General features: G+C 39.6%; 1 protein-coding gene across 1 annotated transcript; it reads left to right on the top strand.

Moving 5' to 3' along the window:
* Window positions 1-6: 6 nt before the first annotated feature.
* LOC129714689 (zinc finger CCCH domain-containing protein 10-like) lies at window positions 7-14,091 on the top strand. The gene is given in 4 exon segments (XM_055664448.1): window positions 7-42; window positions 1,047-1,107; window positions 7,972-9,523; window positions 9,526-14,091. Coding segments are annotated over 2 exon segments (1,644 nt in total). The 5' UTR covers window positions 7-42; window positions 1,047-1,107; window positions 7,972-8,019; the 3' UTR covers window positions 9,666-14,091.
* Window positions 14,092-14,640: the final 549 nt, after the last annotated feature.

Raw genomic sequence — 14,640 nt, forward strand, 5'->3', positions numbered from 1 at the left:
GGAGGGAGAGAGGGGAGAGGGGGGGGGGGGAGGCTAAATAGTGTAAGTGAATGCGTTGTCCTTTCTCCTTTTGTTATTGATCGAGTTTATTCCAATGTCGGTAAACTGTTTCTATCAATATATATATCTTTGAGAAATAGAACAATGTTTAGTTTCCATCTGTGCGCTGGAATATATCGGTCCGTGTGAATCACTTGAGGCCTAGGAGCGCAGTTGAAGCCTCGCGCCAAGTTCGAGAACTTTCCGTCGCAACCCCACCAAAACTGTCAACATCCAGGTTTCCTCATGGCGGTAGCCTAAGAACAAGGATTGTTTAAGGAAGAGAAGTCACGTCTAGTGGTTAGGTTAAACCCTATGGCCGTCTTGGAAAAAATGGAATAGTGAAATCCGGACACAGAATGAAAGTCCAATGAATGAACCATTACAAAATGTCCAAGATGAGTGTAGTTTACCCATCACGGGATTCCCACAGAATTTATAAATCCGTATCAAGATATGTCAGTTTTTAAACCGTTTGCTCCAGGCGCCGGCTTCTTTTTGATATCATGGACCGATGGTGCTGCCCATCTTCAACCGAGTGGTTGTGCAGCATTTGGAGCAGTTGGGAATGTCGCTGAGTTTGGGGCAAAAGAAGATCACCGCTGTTCAGTCAGGTGCTAAATGCGTTGTTAAAATGAAAGTGGAGATTTTGCCGCCTGCCATGTTGTAATTCAGCAGTGTTTGGCGAGTGAAGTTGAACCCTTCCCATTCCATCATGTTGTGCAGTCTGAAGAAGGGTTTCGGCCCGAAACGTTGCCTATTTCCTTCGTTCCATAGATGCTGCTGCACCCGCTGAATTTCTCCAGCACTTTTGTGTACCTTCGTGCAGTACTTTCACCGGTTGTGTTTAACCACTTAATCAATGGGACTCAAACTATGTTCTGTACATGTGATTGAACAATAAATGTTTAACCAGTTGACTTTTTAAAAAGAACATTGGCTACTGGATTTAAAAAAAACAATTTCCCAATGATCGCCACTTTGACATTTACCGTCTTCCTCCTTAGGTCACTGCATCTTCTATCTCTCAAGAGGAATAATCAGCAAGGTTCACTTGGCCACTTGAAGGTATGAGGGATGGAAAATGATCAGATTTTCTTTTCTCTTTGCTATTCTTTGAGGCAATAACAGATTTGTATTTTGTTACCATTTCCATTTAGCGATTAACATTGGCATTTCACGATGTGAACACTTTTATTCTTCCTCCCTCTTTGTCCTGCTTGGTTTGGCTCCTTAATGCTCCTAAATGTGATGAATTGTGAGAGGTATAGCCTTTCACATAGGAGTTACCCAAGCGATCATGTTAAACTAGGTGCACATATTGATTGCTACAGAGGCGCACAGCCAGGGTTAATCCTGCCTTTGCCCGGTGCCCATATGTGAGACCGCCTTTTGCCTGAGCAGATGAGATATTATACATTGATGGTCAGTACCCCATTATGCATTGCTTGGTGCGACACAGGAACCCACTAAAGTCTGAATATCTCTGCGACACTTGCTGTAGGTGAAGGTAGTGCGCTGAGAAGATGCAAATTTGCTCATCTCTGTTTTCTCTGACCTCAAAACTAACTGGACTTGCTGCTTGGGGTTGAGAGGGAAAAATAGATCAGCTATGATCGAATGGCAGAATGGCCTAATTCTGCTCGTATGTCTATGGTCTTATGCTGCTCTTTGCTTCTTCCATTGCCCTTTTGAACAGTTGACCTCTTGAGATCATGACTGTTTGTGGCTATTTCCAAATTGCTGGTGCCCACCATCATCATATTGTATTTGCAATTATCCTTGTTGTGGCGATATGGACATCAGCTGGTTGTGACCCCATGGACAATTTGTCATACAAAAGTGTTGTTGAAAATATTGCTATCATCCATCTCACAAAGATAATTGCTCTGTTGCAGATGTAGTTAGTTTAGTAACAAATGTTTGTGGATGAACTTGGACTATTCCGGGCCCTTTGAGTACCCTTGTCCTGCCAGAACATGCCAAGAATACATCTGTATAAACGTAGCTTTTGTGCTTTTGATCGGGCTGTATTGCTACACTATCGTAAAAACAAGTAACGGGCAAGTACAGTAGTACAACATACTGTGCCATCTGTATTTATAAGGTGAGAAAATGATCCTCCCTTGCCTGCTGTGAGTTCAGAATCACAAATTGGATTAGAAACTAGTTGGGATTAGTGACCCAAATACTGAAAATTTAAAACTCGCAAAAGCACAACACAAAATAAAATTTCACCATCCAATATGTCAATGTTATTTTGGGGGGAAAAAAAGCTAAGTATACTGTTCTTGGAAGGTTGAGTGATACTTTAAATAGTTTGTCAGATATTTATTATGTTCTGTCCATCTTTGAGAAAATAGACCAATAATTTATATATTTTATTTCAGTCAATTCAGATTTCATGCTTTATCATTCAGACAGTAACAGACCTCTTAGAAGGATGTAGAGTCGTGTATTCCTCTCAGATATGGTGTTATCGGACTCATCCTCCTGAATACAAATAGAACTAGTGCAAGATAATCAAAGAGGAAAGATTAGGTATGTGTAGGAAAGAACTGCAGATGCTGGTTTAAATCGTAGGGTAGACACAAAATGCTGGAGTAAATCAGCAGGACAGGCAGCATCTCTGGAGAGAACGAATGGGTGACGTTTCGGGTCGAGACCCTTCTTCAGGAAAGAATAGGTCTTATTGGAGACCAATTAACAGCCTGAGATATCTGAGATGAGCAGTCTGAAGAAGTGTCTCGACCTGAAACGTCACCCATTCCTTCTCTCCAGAGATGCTGCCTGTCCCGCTGAGTCACTCCAGCTTTTTGTGTCTATCTGAGATATGCAAAGTTCCATAAGAATAACTTGTAGCTGTTCAAGGAAAACTGGTGTTATATGGGCATTGACATTGAGATAGAAAAATGTGGTATTGGAAACATTGAACATAAAGAAGTAGAGGACGTATTAAAAAGGTCTGGCAAAAGTGGATAAATTGGTTGATCAGGATAAAATGTATTTCAAGCCCTTTTATTAGGTATGTTACAAAACCTACCTGAATCGTGGCTGAGAATCTGCCCCACCCCGTGTGCGCGATTTTGGCGCTGTTTAGAGGGGGCGGGTTTAAAACGCGATTTTTACTAGGCTGTTCCAATCGAAGATGTTCAGCCTAGTAAATCATTAACGAAAAATCGCTGAAAGACCCCGTCGCAAAAGGTATTATTAGTTTTTATGGCCTTGTATAATAGTTATAGTAGTTTTAAAATCACTCTCTCAACCCGCGACCTCTCGCAGCCCCAGGGTTTTATAAAGCAAACAATTAAAGGTATGTACCTTATTTTTACATTAAAAGGGGCTTCTTAAGAACCCTGTATATAAAGTTTTCTATAGCGAGTAGTTCATTTTGGGCTCTTTATATCCCGCAGTATTTTTCTGGGCATTTGAGGGCACAAATCCAGCGCAATGTGAACGTTCTAAACCAGCGCGTTCACAGGATCCCAGTAGAAAGCTGAATTTAAAATGGACTTTAATTTACAGCAATTGAACACTAAATTCCTTCCATTTGGCCTATAAATTGATGTAAATGAGATTTTAAAATCATGTTTTATTGTGAATTATTTGTGAATATTATTTGGACACTTAGGCTATTTAAAAGTGTTAATCATTTATTAAGAAATGGATAGATGTTTAGATCTAGTAATTGAAGTTTGAAATTAGCTACAATTGGGTAACTAACTAATTATATGCTTTAATTTCAGGTCATCCAAGTAAGATTATTTTATATTTGTTTCAGAATGGTTCAATCTATGATAACTGAACATTTCATTCAGTTCTCTTAATTTTTAAGACGGTTATGGGCTTTTGACTGTCCACGATCACAGCTTTTTTGTTATGTCCATAGTAAATCAATAGGGAACAAGATGCTAATTTCCGAGTATGAAAATGGCCATAACTTTTTTATTACTTGAGATATGAAAGTGAATTAGGTGTCAAATTAAACTTATTTTTATGCTTTGTCTGATGGGATAAATTGCAGACTTGATTTTTTAAATCTCAAAATTTTGTAACATTGATATTAAAAACATTTTTTTTTAAATTAAAAAATGCAGCAGCCGACATAAATCAGGCTCTGACTATAATTTTCTAATGAAGATAGACACAAAATGCTGGAGTAACTCAGCGGGACAGGCAACATCTCTAGAGAAGAAATGGGTGATGTTTCAAGTCGAGACCCACTGAAGAAGGGTCTCGACCCGAAACGTCACCCATTCCTTCTCTCCAGAGATGCTGCCTGTCCTGCTGAGTTACTCCAGCATTTTGTGTCTATATTCGGTTTAAACCAGCATCTGCAGTTCCTTCCTACACTATAATTTTCCAGTGCCTTGAGGACTGGAAGATTGTTACTGTGGTATGATTTTTTTTAAAGAGTAAAAGGCATATACTGACATCCACGGGTCAGTCGGCTTAAATGTCAGGTGAAGTTATTGTAAATTTGCATGTCTGCATTTAGAGAGGAAATTTGCATATGTCTGCACCAAGTTAACCGCAGACACTTTGCATGGAAGACATATGACTTGCGAACTTAGTTGCTTTTCTTGAGGAGATTGTTAAGAGCATTTGATGCACTACAAATGGATTTTGGAGTGGTGTTTGATAAAGTCTCACATAACAAGTCGAGCAGGAAACTATATGCTGACACGATCCAAAGAAAAGAGGCAATTGAAGTATTAATCTTATAAGAGACCTAGAAAGAGCGAGGGTAAACACAAAAAAAGAATGTGACTGGAGAATTTCCATTGGAGACCAATAACTTGAGGCATAGATTTAAGTTAATTGGTGAAAGGATAGAAGGAAATTAAGAAAAAAATCATTTAATCAGTGGTGATCTGAGCTCATTGTCTGAAAGACACCATCAGCACAGGAGAAGGTAATTCAGTTATTTGAGCCTGCTCCACCACTCATGACTGATACAACTTTTATCAAGTCCTCTCAACCACCCCCCCCCATCTGTTTCCTTACAACCCTTGTTTCACGTATTGATTAAAAATCCATCTCTCATCTTTCAACAATTCGACCTCAATGGCTTTTTTAGGTGAAAAGTTTCCAATCTTTTGGGAGAAGAGATTCTTCCTCATCTCTATCTTAAATGGGCAGTCCTTTATCTGAGACTTCTGGTCCTAGACTCTGCCATGAGGGGGCTTCACAGCATTTAGTCAATCAAGCTGCCCAAGAACTTTGGATATTTCAATGAGATTGTCTCTTGTTCTTCAAAACTCCAATGACTTGACCCAACCTGTTCCTGCACATCAATCCCTTTGAATGCGATAGGATCAAAGAAGGTGAAATAAGATACAAGATACATTTAATTGTCATTTGGACCCCTTGAGGTCCAAACGAAATGCCGTTTCTGCAGCCATACATTACAAACAAATAGACCCAAGACACAACATAATTTACATAAACATCCATCACATCGCTGTGATGGAAGGCCAAATAAACTTATCTCTCCACTGCACTCTCCCCCCCCCCCCGATGTCAGAGTCAAAGTCAAAGCCCCCGGCTGGCGATGGCAATTGTCCCGCGGCCATTAAAGCCACGCCGGGTGGTGTGAGGTCGCACACCGGGTCTTGGTGTTAGAGCCCCCGGCGTGCGCTCGCAGAGTCCCGCGGCCATTCCAAGCCGCGCGGGGCGGTGATGTTAGGCCCCGCTCCAGGAGCTCTTCGACCCCGCAACTCGGGCGGGAGAAGTCGCCGTTGCGAGAGCCCTGAAAAGCGGTCTCCCTCCAGGGACCCGCGGGCTCCCGGTGCCGCCGTCCGCAGACCTGCAGTTGAAGCCTCCGACTCTCCGGTCAGGCCGCAGCAGCAGCAGCAGCAGCGCGCTCCTCCACTGCTCCACCCGCTCCGGACTCGGCCAGCTCCGCGACGGTGAGGTGAGTCGTCGGCACCAGAGTCCCCGGTCTCTTCCTGTTGGAGGCCGCTCCTCATTGCAGCCCCAACGATAACGTAGACTGGACGAGAAAAGGTCGGGTCTCCCGTGTAGGGAGAGATTTAAAAGTTTCCCCCTCCCTCCCACCCCACCCCCCCACACACACCCACACGAGCCCCAACAACAAATAACAAAAATTACGTAAAAACATAGACAGAAAATAATAAAACGCGGACGGGCTGCAGAGGCCGCTGCTGACTCTTTTTCTTTGATTTTGAGGTCCTGAGATAGAATTACAGTAAGAAGCGGCGCAATCAGTTTTGAATTCTCCAAGTGAGGTTGCAGGAGTCTAGGAGGAACAAGAAAAAATTTCACAAGACTACTGAATATATCAATGTAAATTTTGCTTTTATTAAAATAAATAGAAAATGAGTGGTTAAGAGAATTGACAAACAGCAAACTTTTTCTCGCATCATATCTGGAAACCTGCAAGGAGAATCAACTCCTTTTACAATGGGATCTGCACTCAAAAGTTGTTTGATACACATGATGTTAATAAAGAGTTAAGAGCTAATAAGGAGGGAAGAGGGGCGCAATGTTTTACGAATAGCCTTGCTATTTGTGCGGGGTGGTAGGCATAGTTTAAGATCGGGTAATATGGAACATTTAAAAAAAATTAAGAATAGGGAGCTATCAATGATAAAGGGGGGAGTAACACGAGTCAGACATTGCAATGGAAAAGGAACGTGGATTACAGCATGAGAACCCGTGGCCTTTAGTCCTGAAAACGATGCAGCTTGCAATGAAGTTGACAATATATGTTGAAGAGAGCTTTTTTTTTTTGACTGTTTTATAAATCATCATTCAAGATTGCTTCTTTAAAGTTATCTTGACATTGTTTCTATTAAAGTGTATATTTTGCTTAAATTGGCTTTTACAAATAAAAATGTTAACCTTTTTCAGGGTCTTCACTTCAATAATACTCCTTTGTGCGTATATATTTCAGCAGTATGTCTTGATTTGTCTCTAACATGCTAATTTGTACATTTAAAGATATTCGTTTACTGTTCAAAACATACCTGCCATTTTTAATTTGTTAAAGTCGATATTTACTTTAGCATCTCTGGCATTGTACTTGCACACAGATGGCAGATCAAAATGTGTGTTTGAAGTAGAATTTAAGCGACCAATTCTGAAAGGATTATTTTTTTAAATTCTGCTGCATAGCAAAAAATTTCCATAATAGTTACGGTAATTACATCTGCTGTGGAATTCTATGTGAAAACAAAGATCAGCTTTTCAAGTGGCTATGCTACCGTTTTAACGTGATAGACATGAAAAGCTGTGGTAACTCAGCGCGTCAGACAGCATCTCTGGAGAAAAGGAATAGGTGACATTTTGGGTCGAGACCCTTCTTCAGAAGATCCATAGGGTCTCGTCCCGAAACGTCACCTATTCCTTTTCTCCAGAGATTCTGTCTGAGCCACTAAGTTACTCCAGGTTTTTGCGTCTACGATTTAAACCAGCATCTGCAGTTCCTTCCTACGCTTTTAATGAGGTCGGCTGACTCTGAGTTTAATCAGCACTACTTCTTCATAATCTTCTTTAACATGTTGCTTCAGGAATTTGTTTCTAGTACTGATTCTAACGTCCTGCATTTACAAATTACTATAAAAATCACTTGCAGTATGAATTTAATTTTTTCCATGCGTGTACTGTCTGGAGTGCAATAATCGAGAAGACATGTTTACTTTGTTATGCCGGTGTCTTTTTCAGGAAAACTCAAAGCATTGGTATTTGCGATATTAAAAGCAAAACTGCCGACTTAATACTGCTTATCTCTTTTTAAATATTAATATAAACCTTGATGTTCCACTGGTAACTTGCTGTAAGTATTTTCTATTGAATTAACGATGTAGGAACAGCTACAATATTTTGTGAGAAAGGGATTAAGCTAAATTACTTTGTAGATGAATCTCTTATTTATTGTAAAAGACCTGGCTTCTTTTTCTTTTACAGTTGTTTATTGAGAGCCTTGGCTGAGTAGCGCAGAAATATTCTGGAAGCATGTCCGAGAACGACACTGATAATTTAGTCAACAGCGGCAAAAATGAGCCTGGCAAGAGCAAACGGAATGTTTGCCGAGACTTTCTGCGCAATGTCTGCACTCGTGGTAAGAATTGCAGGTACTTCCACCCTGACAATGTTGAGGCCTCCGACCTTGCCGACATAAGGAACGACACTGATAATTTAGTCATCATTACCAATGACGAAGCTGGCAAAAACAAATCGTACATTTGCCGAGACTTTCTGCGCAATACCTGCAGCCGTGGTAAGAATTGCAGGTATTTCCATCCAGATGATATTGAGCCCTCTGTCCTCGCTGATGTAAGAAACGACATTGATAATTTAGTCAACTTTGGCAATGATGAGGCTGACAAAAGCAATCTGAATATATGCCGAGACTTTCAGCGGAATCTCTGCAATCGTGGTAAGAATTGCAGATATTTTCACCCAGATGATATTGAGGTCTCCAACCATGCTGACCTAAGTGATGACGCTGATAATTTCGTGAATAATAGCAAATTTGATGCGAGCAAGAGCAAAAGGAATGTTTGTCGTGACTTTCTGCGCAATGTCTGCACCCGTGGTAAGAATTGCAGGTATTTTCACCCGGATAATGTTGAATCCTATGATGTAGGTGATATGCGGCATGAGTCTATCTTTTGTCAGTACTTTCAAAATAGCAAATGTACCCGTGAGAACTGCACGTTCATTCACGGGACAAAGGGTGAAGAGAATTATTACAATAAAACAGGAAAGCTTCCTTCCCACTTACAAAAGACAGTGGCTGTGACATTTGGGCTCTCGCCCTCCAATTTGCCTCTTATTACAAAGGAAGTCCCATTCTGCCGTGACTTTCTAAAAGGCAAATGTCGAAGAGGATCCAAGTGTAAATTCCAGCACTTGAAACGCGATGACAATGATAAGACCAGTATAGAAAATGTGTCACAAAATAAAGAAGCTTCTCCTGAGATCTGTAGATATGACCGTTTGGATGACCTGTATGAGACGGAGAAATGTGATGTTGACCAAACTCCAAAAAGGAAAAGAACGGAGGGTCTACGGTTTGAAGTATTTGATTACAGCATCCCCAATCTGCGTCCAGTTGAAATGAATTTTTTGGAGGAGGAAAACCATATGCTCAGAATGCGCAATGAGGAGCTTAAGAAGCAGGTGTCAAGCCTAAAGATTACAAATGAGGTACTTCTGGAGCAAAATGCTGATTTACGCAAGCAAGTGAAACTGGGGATCCTGACCACAGGGACTGACCCAACACAATCACCAGCTATGCACGCTGTTACCAATTATAATCATAGTATAGTGGAGACTCACACCACCCTGAGCAACCAGGTCGTGAGATCACAGTCTATTTCTCATCAAGAATTGATAGCGCAAGCTAGAGCTCATAATGCTTTATGTTCTGAAGCTACATCCCAAAGTCCACCCTGTCTTAGTGCTGCTCTCTCGACACCTTATGCCCAAGGGGTGGCTTCACCAGTTTCAATCGCACAATTGCCATCTCAGTTGCACCATTGGCAGTGACGCAATCGCTCCCAGAAATTGCCATGAATTATACCATCACTCAAATGGTCAGTTATCCAAATGCATCACAAAATATGAAGTTCCTCTGTCGTGCAGAGGATAGTTGAGATTAGAAGGCATTTAATTTGAAGCTTTACAAGAGATTTCTATTTCTTATTGGTTCCCAGGGCAATTGCAAAAAGTGAGTCAAGTATGATTGTTAAAGAGGGAGTCTCACCATCACCAACCCTTTTGCAAAGTCAAAAATGAAATGATGAGAATTTGTGTTTTCTGTCTCGTTTGTTGCTGTTTAACTCGTCTGGAGAACAGGTTGCGCAGAATTGTACCTCAGCAGTAGTAGCAAATGGAAGTTGAAACGTGCTTCAATTTGCAGCCATATATGTCGCAAATTTCTTTTGGTGGGGGGGAAGAAAGATTGAATTGAACTCAAGTTTTTGAATTCTTTGAAACCTTTTTTTGATTTGCTCATGTTGTAAGCTCTGGTGCAAATGAAAGCAAAGTCTTTGACAGCGCATTGCAATGCCCACACCAACTCAAGCTTTCCAACTGCAGCAGCAGTGGGATAAGGTTTTGTCTGCAAATATGGCTGCTTTCTTTTGCTCATGTAAAATTGGTTTCAATCAACATCAAAACATCAACTTTCTAAAAACACTTGTACATGCGCTTAAAGAGCATTGTGCCTTTACAACTTTTTTAATCGCTTTTTTTTAAGACACAAAATTATTATAAAACTACAAAAAATTTACCCTCATTCACTTCTTCATACCACCCAACCAAAAATATAATCCTCTGCTGCTTTGATTGTGGTCAGAGCAGAAATTAAAGAATGCAGAAAATGACGCCATGGCTCCCTTTTCTCCCTCTTGTTGGAGAACTGTCTTGCAGCATAAATGCAATTAGTGTAATGGATGGGATTTATATAGCGCCTTTCTAGATACTCAAGGCGCTTTACATCGCATTATTCATTCACTCCTCAGTCACACTCGGTGGTGGTGAGCTACTTCTGTAGCCACAGCTGCCCTGGGCAGACTGACGGGAGCGTGGCTGCTAATCTGCGCCTACGGTCCCTCCGACCACCACCAGTCACTCTCACACATTCACACACAGGCAAAGGCGGGTGAAGTGTCTTGCCTAAGGACACAACGACAGTATGCATTCCAAGTATGACAGTTTTACCCACAGATGGAGGGAATGCAAAACTATAACATAATGGTGTCTTTGTTTAAATGTAGCAATGAGCCAGGCAACCACTTGGGGCTAATTTCCATTGAGGGTACTGGAAGTAAGATCCCTAATGCACCTTGGGTTAATAAGAGCAGCTACCGATGATCATCAAGTTCTTTTCAGATGTCTTGCTCCAAAATTTCTCAAATTTCTCACTCTAAACTACAAATTGTATTAATAATTTATATGAAGCAAAAAAAACAACGTTATCTTCTACAAGGTATACTGATGGCAAGACTTCATATAAGTCTGTTAAATACAGAAATCTGCAAAAATAACTGATGGAGTGAGGGGCTGTGTCAAAACAGACAATTCAAAGTGACCGTGAATAAACTTTCCCATCCTCTTAACATTGTAAGATTATTTTTTTTGGTTGATTACTGATGTATTTTAAAACATTTTTAAACTGATCCTATGCCACAAATTTCTCTTTTTAATCTGAAATTACATTTGGGATTATTACTGGGAACAAAATAGTAATATCCCCTACTTTACCAAGTAAAAGTATTCTGATCTTTTCAAACATTTTTGTAACCAGCCCATTTCTCAGTAAACGTGTGTGGAAACGTTTTTTTAAGAAAGTCATGTACGTTTAGTGTTTTCCTAATTAAACACTCACTGTGCTTCTCAAGTCTTCAAGTAACACGTTATATTTTTTGCAAATAGTTTTTCTCTAATCATTGCATTTGTTATTCACACCTTGACTATATTTTTTATTTCAAAGCTGTGCAAGTCCTCTGTAGATTGGGCTACAAAAAGCATTTTCAGAAATAAAATGAGTACATGTTCACCATAAACAGTCACTGAGGCCACCAAGGATATTAAAGTGAAGCAAGAATAATTGGGGTGCAAGCTTCGAAAGCAGAGTTAAATGTAAATGTAATACATACAGATTTGGTTTGGTGCCTGGAACGTGGAGACTAGGTGTTGGTCAATAAATAAGCAGGACCAGAAAAGCAGCAGAAGATGTGGAGAAACAATTGCTAGTTTCTTATATTTGATGTATTATTGGAAGGTTGATGCTCAGCACTTGTAAATTGCCATGCCGTTTTCTCATCTGGCTGGGATGCTCCCTGTCAGATGCCTCATTGTACTAGCTCATTGTCAGTCAGGATTCGGGGGGTGTCTGCTGTTTCCTGCGTTCACTGTGTAACAATTAAGTTGCAAAACCAATGAGAGAAAATAAATACACATTCATATAAAAACTCACTATATAGATGCTATATAGTATATGTAAACGTGTATATATGTGATTTGTATAAAATATATTTTATTCATGGACAGTATAAACATGCATCAACGGTTATTATCTAACTATTCCTGTTGAAAATGCTTGTGGATGGTGAGGATATAATCTGACTCTGCAAAATATGCTACCTGGGCTCATGAATTTAAATAGCTTGACCACATTGTGTCTGTACCTTTTGAATGAAAAATATGATAATAGAAAATTGCCAGAGAAAAAAGGGGAAGTCTTGTAATGAAGCACACATTAGAAAAGCAGAATGCAGCAAATAACCTGGCATTTACTATAATGTCCTGACTGGTTCTCAATTTAGGTGTTAATTTATGACTGATTTGCATGACTAGTGCATAATTGTGCCCATTTAATTTTTCCTTGCTCAAACAAAATATACCAATGAGTAAGTTGTAAGGAGGAGGTATGAGTTAGTGATATTCTAATGATGAACCTATTCCTGCATATTACTGTCATAATGTTAATTTTGCAATTTTTTAATTAAAACTTTTAATCAATATTTTTGACTTGGAAGACAATAGATTTCTAACTTACCACAATGTGCGTGGGAAGTTATATGTGATGGTATTTCTGCCAGTCAGTCAGTGATATTGAAAATAGACTTTGTGGGGAGGGATTAAAAGGCCAACACCAACAGTGAGATATTTGGCACATGTGCTTCTGTAAACCATGGTTTTAAAATACAGCTAACACTTTACTATATTGAGAATCCCTGAGATTTTACAACACAGCAACTAACGTCCAAGATTAGTTAACTGCGGCCAAAAAATCCAAAACTACAGCAATTCAAGATATGTTTTAAAAGCCCAGTAAACCCATTTTGTCCGTTTTTGAACTGATGCATTGCTATTGTAAATACCTATTGTCAATGATGCCTGATGTTCATGAAAAGTTATGATTTATTGAGAACTTGCAGATGTTTTACTGTTGGTATCCTGCAATTGGTGAACACTATGTGTAAATACTATAAACTATGTATTAAAGTGAATGTACAGTGATGTTGTCAGTTATATTGTTTGGATTAAAACTGATTCAGGACCAGAAGTGGTGAGTTTACATTCTTTTTGAAGGATTCAACTGGACTTGGAAGACATGTTTTAATTGTGTTTCTCCATTGGGGTACACATGATGTTATTTTTGAATGAACTTTGAGTACAACTGTAGCTGACAGTTTTCTTTTGTATCTTGATATGTGTAAATTGTAAATGTATTTAAACACATTATGATAACATTTAAAAAGCACTATTTCCACAGAGTATAACGAGTACACATGTTGTCAGTTAATTTATTTTTAGCCCTTGACATTGGTAATTATTTCAATTTATGAAGGGTATTTTCACATGAAGCAGAAAAATAATCTGGGCTGTTTCGCAAGTCTGCTTTGATTTTGATCTTGAGAAAACCCGCTAACTATGGTTCAATGTCCACATGCTATATACGGACACAATCATGGAAGGTGTAAATTGGGGGGGAAAACAACAAAATCTGTATAGAGAAAGAAACCTGTACATGCAGTCTTGCCCCCCACCCCTCGTACAAGCCATAAAACCGAGAGAAGGAACTGGACAGCGATCAAATGCTTCCTCAGAGTGAAATTATATGGGGTCAGCGGAAGAATATGTCTCCAAGATGTTCTGTGTGCCAGCACCAGTTTCAGCGCAGTACAAGTAAACGCTGGGCGCAGGACATTCACTTTTTAATCTATAGATGCTGTAATGCACAAGACCTTTTATAGAAAAATCAGTTTCTTGCTGAACAAATGGAGAAACAAATTGTACTTCTGTTGGATGCTGGTGTGTGTATTTCCGTTTTTAATCACACCATTCTCATGAAATTGATTCACTGGATTTCAAAGTATTGTAAATAATTAATTCCATTTACCAATGTTCTGAGATGCCTTTTTGGTTTTCTACTCTGCATATGAAATCCACTTATTTGTATTAACATATTTATACTTTTTCTTCTGGAATAAACTTGAATCCTTGCATAAGCCGGGGTCAGGGAGATGGCTCAATTAATTGACACAAAAAGCTGGAGTAACTCAGCGGGACAGGCAGCATCTCTGGAGCGAAGGAATGGGTGACATTTTGGGTTGAGACCCGAAACGTCACACATTCCTTTTCTCCAGGGATGCTGCCTGTCCTGCTGAGTTACTCCAGCTTTTTGTGTCCATCTTCAGTATAAACCAGCATTTGCAGTTTCTCCCTACAAATTACTCCATCTATAGTCTGGCCTAAAATGATAGCTGTGTACCCTTATTGTTTGATAATGATTCCTCTTGTTGCTTGCATTGTGCTTTGAGCTGTAGCCGGATGTACTCCACCGGATAGGAGGATAGCATGATGTGGTTGTTGCAGTGAAGAACATTTTACCAGTTTTACCTAACCCTGCTCTTGTTCATAATCTTTGCTTTGTTCTTGAATAGAATTCAAATCAATCCCCACCAAAATCTTAGCAAATGGCCAGGTAAAAGTCAAAGCAAATATCAAATTTGTTATTCACTGCAAATTTAATAATACACCACGTCAACATCTATGCAATTAACAACTTCAGTTTAGAATATAGTAAATCCACTACAAAAGGAGCTGGAAGATTGTCAA

This window comes from Leucoraja erinacea, chromosome 40 (assembly GCF_028641065.1).
Source record: "Leucoraja erinacea ecotype New England chromosome 40, Leri_hhj_1, whole genome shotgun sequence".
Classification (NCBI taxonomy): Eukaryota; Metazoa; Chordata; class Chondrichthyes; order Rajiformes; family Rajidae; genus Leucoraja; species Leucoraja erinaceus.